The following is a 10048-nucleotide window of genomic DNA, read 5'->3' as shown; positions in this document are numbered from 1 at the left end:
CCCATTTATTTTTTCATATAAGACTTAATAGCTCATGAAAGGTCATTTACCAAAGCATTATCTCAAAAACGATTTATGAATCGATTATTGCTTAAAACTGTACACACTTCTTATTTATACTAATCTAAAGATCTGATTACTTTTGGTGATGATTCAAAATTTTTATTTTTGAGTTATTGAGTTTTTTGTACTAAAGGAGGGGGAGTTTCACATGTTCAAAGACAATACAGAAGGCGTATCATGCGCTCGTGGTGCAGCTGTTTATTTAATATTGACTTAAAGGTCTTTAAATAAAACGTTGGATTCATTGAATTGAATAGATGTCTCTAGTGGTTTTTCATACATATTCTTTTAGATGATGAAAGGGAACTAACCCAAGTGTATATCATCAAAAGAGTATTTTATTTATGATTTGGCAAAATATCAGTCACTTAGAATAACAGACTTAAAGTTAAAGCAAGAAAAAGAGCAGGTAAAGACTTACAGTTATTTATTTAAGAAAATGCAGTTTTAGAATGTTGGTTTTGAAACGATTTTTTCGAGAATATGTTAGGTAAAATGTACGGCTGCCTTTGAGCAACACCATTTGTGATTAGAACTGAAAGTTGGTGACATTAAACAGATTGTATTTGTAATTATTGGTTTAACCGAAAAACCGAAAATGTTAATGTTTTATTTTCTGAAAGTGGAAAAGGAGTATTTGTCCTTTAGGGTTGTGTAAATAGTAAATACCATTTCATGCAGTTTATTATAAATCTTCTGACAATTGTGTCAATTGTACTCACAGTTTTGCAATTTAACAAATTCGCTTTAGAAATGAGATTTCCTACTGACAATTTTATCTGAATGGAAAAATGCATATGAAGTATCTTAGCTAGTAGAATTATTTTGTTTTTTTTAAATACTAAAACAATTTTTTTTATATAGTTTTGTTTTTAACTTGAGTTTAAAGGGGAGATATTTAAATGATAAACAAATTTGTTTAGTTTTTTTAAGTTATTGATCAAATTATTTTTTTCAAAGTTGAACACTAAAAGTTATGAGGGAAATCTGAAAATCTGCAAACTTTTTGTATCTGCTTGACCCGAATATTTATTTTCATCAAATTGGGGATCAGATTTTTTTTCAAGCAAAACACTTTATATTTGGTTTATACCTTTACACATTTCTTAAATTAAAATATCCATCAGTATTGTTTATGTATACATATATATCTGTCCCATATCAATCCTGTCTTTTCTAATCATTGACAAAATTATTTAGCAATGTTCAGTGTTCTTTTAATTTTATTTATTTTGTATTCTACAACAGATACTATGAATAGTTTAAAAGCAACAAAGGGTTTGTTAAGGAAAGAAATTAAACAGAGAGTAGCAGGTTTGACAGAAACTGAAAAACAGAGACAGTCAAAAATTGTAACAGAAAAGGTAAATACAAAGTCTAATAAACTTTATAGTTTTGTATACTCCCACTGTGTTGGACTTTTATTAGTTAGGAATAACTTGAAGGGAATATCTAAAAGACATTGCATTTCTTTTTTTTTTTTTGTAATTTTATTCAATACAATAGTTGTAATAATTGTAAATGATATACTCCTGATACAATGTTTACATTTCTTGTTATAGGATTTGATCAAAAGGTGGGGGGGGAGAGAGAGGTGCTTTGATTGTAGTTATTGCCAAATGTCCCTCTAGTATCTTTCGCCTCTCTTTTATACAGGTTGTGATTCGGTCCTTTCATTTTTACATTTTGGAAAATTTGACTTTCATTTGTTACTGCTATATTGTAGTGTGAATGTACTAATGATGTACTAGTTATGTAGATTTTTTGTTGTTGAAACCTTGAAAAGTAAACCAAACTTCATATGGATAAGACTGAATGTTTTGATGGATAAGACTTACAGTTATAAAGGGGTATTTTTATGCACCCTTAAAAATATATGATTACTTTTATTCTACTCAATTGATATGCCATAATGTGATTGCTTGCTGGTTTTGTTTGTTGATATACAAATCAGATGGATTAAATAAAAATAAAATGCTTCGCTGAGTGCAGCCTGATACAACCCCAGTGGTCGAACCCTGAACAGTTGGGGCAAATTTGATCACAGTATTCAAGCTTGATACTGTTTGAATTTGGATTGTGATCAAATTTTTGACACAAAATAAATCTGGTCAAAGATCTTACAAATCTATTGTGCAATATTGTGCAAAACTTTTCAAAAAATCGAAATTTGAAAATTTTTGAAAAAAATATAAATCCCTTAAAAAAAAATTGTAAACAAAAACTCCCCCCCCCCCACTTATTGAAACTCCCCTTGGAGCAATAACCCCAAAACTCAACCACAGCCTTTCCTTTGTAGTTTGGAACCTTGTACCACAATTTCAGACAGATCCATACACTTAAACACAAGTTATTGTCTGGAAACTAGAAACATGCTTCTTTTTGGCCCTTCCCCCCCCCCTAATTCCTAAACTGTTGGCCCCCATAACCCCTTAAATGAATCCCAACCTTCTACTTGTGGTTTTAAATATTGTGGTACAATTTCAGAGCAATTGAAATATGTATACACAAGTTATTATCCTGAAACTAGAAATTGCTTGTTTTGGGCCCCTAATTCCTAAACAGTTTGGGACCATCATCCCCAAATCAATCCCAACCTTCCTTTTGTAGTATTGAACCTTCCGAAATTTCATAAAGATCTATTCTTTTCAACTAAAGTTATTGTCCGGAAACCAATGTGTCTTTGTACAATGACGCAGACAACAACATCATACCATTATACGATCCCAAATTGTTTTTGCGGTCGTATAGAAAATGATCTGATAAAAGAGTTCATATGAGCTTTTTCTGGTTTAAATTGTTGTGTCTATTAAACATAGCTCTGGGTTATTTTTTGTCACATTGTTTACACTATAAAATTGAATAAACTGAAATGTAAAATATTAAAATACCAGGTACACAAAATCAATATTTTTTTTTAGTTGTTTTCTCTAGAAAAGTTCCAGGCCAGTAAAAGGGTATCTGTATATCTACACATGTCTGATGAAATCCAGACTGTAGCTATTCTACAACACTTGATAAAGAACAAGGAATGTTTTATACCACAATACATTGGACCTAAAATGAAAATGGTCATGCTAAACTCATGGCAAGATTATACAGAACTTCCAGAAACAAAATGGAAAATAAAACAGCCAGCAGATGACGATGTCAGACCTGATGCTATTGATACAGGTAAACTATTGACAGTCATCGGGAAGAGAGAGCAATGTTTATCAAATTGATTAATTTGGAAATTATAAGCCCATGTTTTATTTGGGACGGGACTTGTAGTTTAACTAACAGCTATGATTTCCTTCTGCTTTTCAAAATTTTCTGTTATTAAAAAAAAAAACCAGTTGTTAGCACATCATTGTCATGCTTATGGAAAAATAAATTGTAAGCAGGGAAACTGCCAGGATGGCAAAGCACTAACAGGATTGCTGAAAATGATGGCAATATATGATTGGCTCATAAAATAAACTAATATACCAAATACCAAACTCCAGGAAAAATTCAAAATGGGGAAAAGTCCTTTATAAAATTGCAAAATCAGAAGCTGAAACACATCAAACAAGTGGAAAGCAACTGTCATATTCCTGACTTAGGACAGGTATTTCCTTATGTAGAAAATGGTGTATTAAACCTGGCCTTGCAGTAAGCTTAACCTCTCACTTGTAGGACAGTCAAATTTTAAGATTATAAGTTAGAATTCTCATTAAGAAATATGCATGTTTAATATATATGTTTTTATATAGATTAGACAGTTGGTTTTCCTGTTTGAGTGGTTTTACATTACTAATTTTTTTGGCCCTTTTATGGCTTGCTGTTTGGTGTGAGCCAAGGCTCTGTGTTGAAGGCTGTACCTTGACTTATTATGGTTTACTTTTCTAAATTGTTATTTGGATGGAGAGTTGTCTCATTGGCACTCATACCACATCTTTCTATATCTATTAATAGCGTTACAAGCAAGTTAACATCGTTTGATACATATTCTTTTTTGTGTTTCAGGAGGTTTAGATTTGATAATTATGCCTGGTTTAGGTTTCTCTTCCGATGGTGATAGACTTGGTCGTGGAAAAGGATATTATGATACATATCTTCAGAAATGTGAAGACATGGGATACAAACCATACACTGTTGCCTTAGCCTTTAAAGAACAGATATGTAAATCTATACCAACAGACACTCATGACAAAAAGTTGGATTTAGTTTTGTTTCCAGATAGCTAATAAATCATTGAAATGAAAAACCTGTGTGATAAATTTATGCATGCTACCATACAAAGTTACTAGAATTTATTCAGCTGTACATGTGAATTTCATGAAGTCAGATGCATACAAGATATTGTCAATTTTGTCATGAAATAGAAGTTTGGTTGTCCTTAATAATACAAGATCCAAGTGGCACTGGTGGTAAGCAGATGGTCGTAACTAAAAGTTACGATCATCCGGAGATGGGAGACAACTCTAGGGATAAACTTTTCTTTTTCGATTTTCGTGGGGTAAAATGTTCATTTGAGTCAAACGGCTCGTCTCATACATACTATTCGGTGGTTTGGTGATATTGAAACCAAATTTGATGCATTAAAACATTCCAATTTTCATAAAATAGTCGTTCAAAAATTCGAGCATGATGGTCGTAACTAAAAAAACAAAAATGTTGAGGATGGTCCTAACGAAAATTTGTGATGGTCGTAACTCTGTTTTAAATAAGACCGAATAAGGCAAGTCAAGAGTTTTAAATGTGTCTTTTATTGTATGCATATATTATATGACGTATTTCTGAAGAATTTTTAAAATTTTTACATACAACGTAAAATATAGCAATTTCAATCTGTGTAACACCAAGGATTTGTATAGTACTATACAAATCCTTGGAAACACTTATCAATTCAAAATTTTAAAAAAGTTTTCAGATATTAGTTTGGGGAAATTTTGATTAAAGTTTCAAATTGGTAAAATGTTTTGGACCGAACAAGGCAAGTCAAGAGTTTTAAACGTGTCTTTTCTTATATGAATATATTTTTATATTATATAATTGTGAAGTACGTTGTTTTCACCAATGATACCAGATGCTCCGCAGGGCGCAGCTTTATACGACCGCAGAGGTTGAACCCTGAACGGTTGGGGCAAGTATGGACACAACATTCAAGCTGGATTCAACTCTAAATTTGGATTGTGATTAAATAGTTGACACAGCATAGGTTTCTGACACAGAATGAATGTGTTCTAATGAACTTAAAATTTTTGTTTTGCCTTTGAGCAATTCACTATGCTGTTGAATATATTTTTCACATCCCCCTTTCCCTTATTCCAAAACTGATCTCAATTCAAATTTCTAATGGAGTTTGCAACAATAACTACTCATTTAAATACATCATAAAATATTAAAATGTAAAAAAAGTGCTTGTTATCACTGAATGGTAAAGATTGTTTTAATTTATCAGTTGGTAGTAAAAGTGAATATACATTGTATATTGTATAAAACAATGATTTAAGTTGATTCAACTACTATTCTGGACAAAGAAAGATAACCCCAATTAAAAAATTTCTTGCTATTGCACAATATTGTGCAATTAGATATTTCTTGCTATTGCGCAATACTGTGCAATTGAAAATACTTGCTATTGCACAATACTGTGCAATTGAAGATTTCTTGCTATTGCGCAATACTGTGCAATGGAAAATTTCTTGCTATTGCACAATACTGTGCAATTGAAGATTTCTTGCTATTGCTGAATACTGTGCAATTGAAAATTTCTTGCTATTGCACAATACTTAATATAATAATTTTGGATCCTGATTTGGACCAACTTGAAAACTGGGCCCATAATAAAAAATCAAAGTACATGTTTAGATTCAGCATATCAAAGAAGCCCAAGAATTAAATTTTTGTTAAAATCAAACTTAGTTTAATTTTGGACCCTTTGGACTTTAATGTAGACCAATTTTAAAACGGGACCAAAAATTAAGAATCTACATACACAGTTAGATTTGGCATATCAAAGAACCCCAATTATTCAATTTTTGATGAAATCAAACAAAGTTTAATTCTGGACCCCGATTTGGACCAACCTGAAAACTGGGCCAATAATTAAAAATCTAAGTACATTTTTAGATTCAGCATATCAAAGAACCCCAAGGATTCAATTTTTGTTAAAATCAAACTAAGTTTCATTTTGGACCCTTTGGACCTTAATGTAGACCACTTTGAAAACGGGACCAAAAATTAAGAATCTACATACACAGTTAGATTCAGCATATCAAAGAACCCCAATTATTCAATTTTTGATTAAATCAAACAAAGTTTAATGTTGAACCCTTTGGGCCCCTTATTCCTAAACTGTTGGGACCAAAACTCCCAAAATCAATCCCAACCTTCCTTTTATGGTTATAAACCTTGTGTTTAAATTTCATATATTTCTATTTACTTAAACTAAAGTTATAGTGCGAAAACCAAGAAAATGCTTATTTGGGCCCTTTTTGGCCCCTAATTCCTAAACTGTTGGGACCAAAACTCCCCAAATCAATCCCAACCTTGCTTTTGTGGTCATAAACCTTATGTTAAAATTTCATAGATTTCTATTCACTTTTACTAAAGTTAGAGTGCGAAAACTAAAAGTATTCGGACGACGACGACGACGACGACGCCAACGTGATAGCAATATACGACGAAAATTTTTTCTAATTTTGCGGTCGCATAAAAAACTAAAAGGGGTGAAGAGAGGGGTACCTGTAAAGTGCAAAACAGAAGAAAATTGGAACGAATCGAACGAAACAATACAAAATGAAATGACAGTCATATACATGTATACTGAAAATATAATGTATAAAACTAACCAGAGGCAAATAGTTGAATTAATGTAAGCGATTAAATTCATTAACAATGTAAATTTCTCAAAAGTGGAGAATTCATTTTAAAACAAGAAACAGCCTTGGTTATGATAATTCTTAGTTGAAAATAAAAAGAACGAAATGTATCAAATCATTTTTAATTACAAAATAAATGATTTTAAGGAAAGGCATTTTTAATAAATTGGACATCACATGAAATACATGTTTTTCTTCTTCTTTAGATTTTGCATCTTTTGAAAAGATAAACATTGTAAATACTTTTTGAGGATGTACCTACTGGCTGATTTTTTTTAATCTACAATTTAAGATTGATACATTAAGTCGAAAGAGCATTAGTAAGGAATCAAAATAATCTAAAAGTTAATATTGATAGGTTATGAAGGTCGTTATCTAGACTAGACTATTCCCGCGAATTCGCAGGTCCGTACCTGAGTTAAAGAACATACGCTTTATTTTTTAGCCTGGATTTTTAGAAGTCATATTGTTATTTAATATTCCTACTTTCGAGGTTAATACAATTTTCATTGCGACACAATCGATTCAGTTTTCATTCCGTACCAATACTTAGAACTATGGTGGCCGGTTAAGGCCATTTCGCGTTTTCACGTTTTCGCGTTTTCGCCCATCATATTATATAGGGCGAAAACGCGAAAACGCGTTTTCGCGTTTTCGACTTCGCGATTTCGCGTTTTCGCCTTTTCGCGTTTTCGCCTTTTCGCGTTTTCGCGATTTCGCGTTTTCGCGTTTTCGCGTTTTCGCGTTTTCGCGATTTCGCCTTTTCGCGTTTTCGCGATTTCGCGATTTCGCCTTTTCGCGTTTTCGCGATTTCGCGTTTTCGCCTTTTCGCCTTAAATTATAGGTATATTGATCCAATATCCACCCGTTTATAGTATGGATCACATTTCCGACCTTACATTGATTACGTGCTACGTGTACAATGTTTCGAGTTCTTTCGGAATTATATTCCAGGTAACTCTCTTCAGAGGTCGTCCGTTTTATTTTTATTTTATATAGCTATATACCAACATATAAATAAAATTCTAAACATCTTTCCACACAAAAACAAAATATTATTTCATAAACGTATGAAGGATGATGGATATATTTTATTTCAAGGTACTACGGAAGAAGTTAAACTTCTTTTCGAAATAGCAAACACAAACCACAACCTACTGCAATTTACTTATGAAATTGACAGACAAAGTTTGAAATTTCTAGACTTAGAAACGTATAAAGGACAGAGATTTCAAAAAGAAAATATCTTAGATATTAGATGTTTCACAAAACCAACTGAAAAATTCCAATATCTACACCAAAATTCTAACCACGCTAAAAGTTGTTTTAAATCCTTTATTAAAGGTGAAGGAATACGAATTCTTAGAAATACCTCTGATCCTGACAATTTTAATGAAAGAATAAACTTATTTACAGAAAAATTAATACAAAGAGGTTACAAAATCGCTTTTGTAAATAAAATATTAAGAAATATTTCCCATACAGAAAGATTAAACAAATTAACAAACAAAGAAACAAGAATAAACAAAAACACAGATAACTATAATATATCTTTCATAACACAATACCACGCTAATGCGGAAAATTTACAAACCATTATAAGAAAACATTGGCATTTAATTCAAGACAACCCACAGTTCAAAAATCTCTTTGATAAAAAACCCACAATAGCATTCAAAAGAAACAGGAACATTGGGGAAATCGTTAAGAAACACTTGAAATAAATCAATGTCTCCCAATAGAAATTAATTAGACAGTTATACTAAAACCAAAGGAAGGTGCGTTGACAATGAAAAATGCATATTGAAACGTATCTTAAACAATAACCAAAACCAGTTATCCATACGTTGATAAAACGAACAATAATAAATAAAAGGTACAATAATAAATAAAATGTACAAAATAATAAACAAACAAACATTTAAAAATAAAAATAAAAATAAAAATAAAAATAAAAAATAAAAAATAAAAATAATAATAATAATAAAAATAAAAAATAAAAATAAAACGGACGACCTCTGAAGAGAGTTACCTGGAATATAATTCCGAAAGAACTCGAAACATTGGGGTACACGTAGCACGTAATCAATGTAAGGTCGGAAATGTGATCCATACTATAAACGGGTGGATATTGGATCAATATACCTATAATTTAAGGCGAAAAGGCGAAAACGCGAAATCGCGAAAACGCGAAAAGGCGAAATCGCGAAATCGCGAAAACGCGAAAAGGCGAAATCGCGAAAAGGCGAAAACGCGAAATCGCGAAAAGGCGAAAACGCGAAATCGCGAAAACGCGAAAACGCGAAAACGCGAAATCGCGAAAACGCGAAAAGGCGAAAAGGCGAAAACGCGAAATCGCGAAGTCGAAAACGCGAAAACGCGAAAACGCGAAGTCGAAAACGCGAAATCGGAAAGAAAAAATATTTCGCGTTTTCGCGTTTTCGACTTCGCGTTTTCGCGTTTTCGACTTCGCGTTTTCGCGTTTTCGCGTTTTCGACTTCGCGTTTTCGCGTTTTCGACTTCGCGATTTCGCGTTTTCGCGTTTTCGCCCTATAAAATATGATGGGCGAAAACGCGAAAACGCGAAAACGCGAAATGGCCTTAACCGGCCACCATATAGAACTAATATCAATGATATACCGCAATATATAATTGTTATGTAATCGATAAAAAATAAAGACAGCACGTTAAAAAATCCTGAGTTGAGTTCAATATCGTAGCGGCTACGTAGCTGCTATCAATATCTTTGTAGCAACTTGTCTATAGCTACACGTTCAATAGTCAAAATCTACGTAGCAGCTACGATATTGATCTCAACCCAGGACTCCGAAGTGTATTTGTGGATTTAATTTCCGCATGAACCACCAAAAGCCAAATACTTGAAGGCCTATAGTTTATAAGAACTGCAATAGCTGATTAAAAGTTAAAAATGATTGTTCAGAATTGTACATTTAATAATTTCACCTGCCGACATGATTGCAGATAAAAAAAAGTCGAAAATAAAAAAAAAAATATGAGGGAATACACGTGCATTTAATAGTTTTATGCCTTAACGTACAGTAAAAAAAATATTAATACTCAACCCTAAAATACTTTAAGGCTTAATGTGAGTTGATAAGTTTTTACTGTTACTC

The 10048-nt window shown here is 32.2% G+C and overlaps 1 protein-coding gene across 1 annotated transcript; it reads left to right on the top strand.

The window, feature by feature from the left end:
- The first annotated feature begins 334 nt into the window (after positions 1 to 334).
- LOC139518405 (5-formyltetrahydrofolate cyclo-ligase-like) lies at positions 335 to 4294 on the top strand. The gene is made up of 4 exons (XM_071309951.1): positions 335 to 472; positions 1312 to 1427; positions 2985 to 3237; positions 4054 to 4294. The coding sequence occupies exons 2-4, from the start codon at positions 1317 to 1319 to the stop codon at positions 4272 to 4274; spliced, it is 585 nt and encodes a 194-aa protein (XP_071166052.1). The 5' UTR covers positions 335 to 472; positions 1312 to 1316; the 3' UTR covers positions 4275 to 4294.
- The last annotated feature ends 5754 nt before the right edge of the window (positions 4295 to 10048 follow it).

Source organism: Mytilus edulis, chromosome 4 (genome assembly GCF_963676685.1).
Source record: "Mytilus edulis chromosome 4, xbMytEdul2.2, whole genome shotgun sequence".
Lineage (NCBI taxonomy): Eukaryota > Metazoa > Mollusca > Bivalvia > Mytilida > Mytilidae > Mytilus > Mytilus edulis.
The sequence above is the reverse complement of the archived record's forward strand: the minus strand, read 5'-3'. Positions and strand labels throughout refer to the sequence as shown.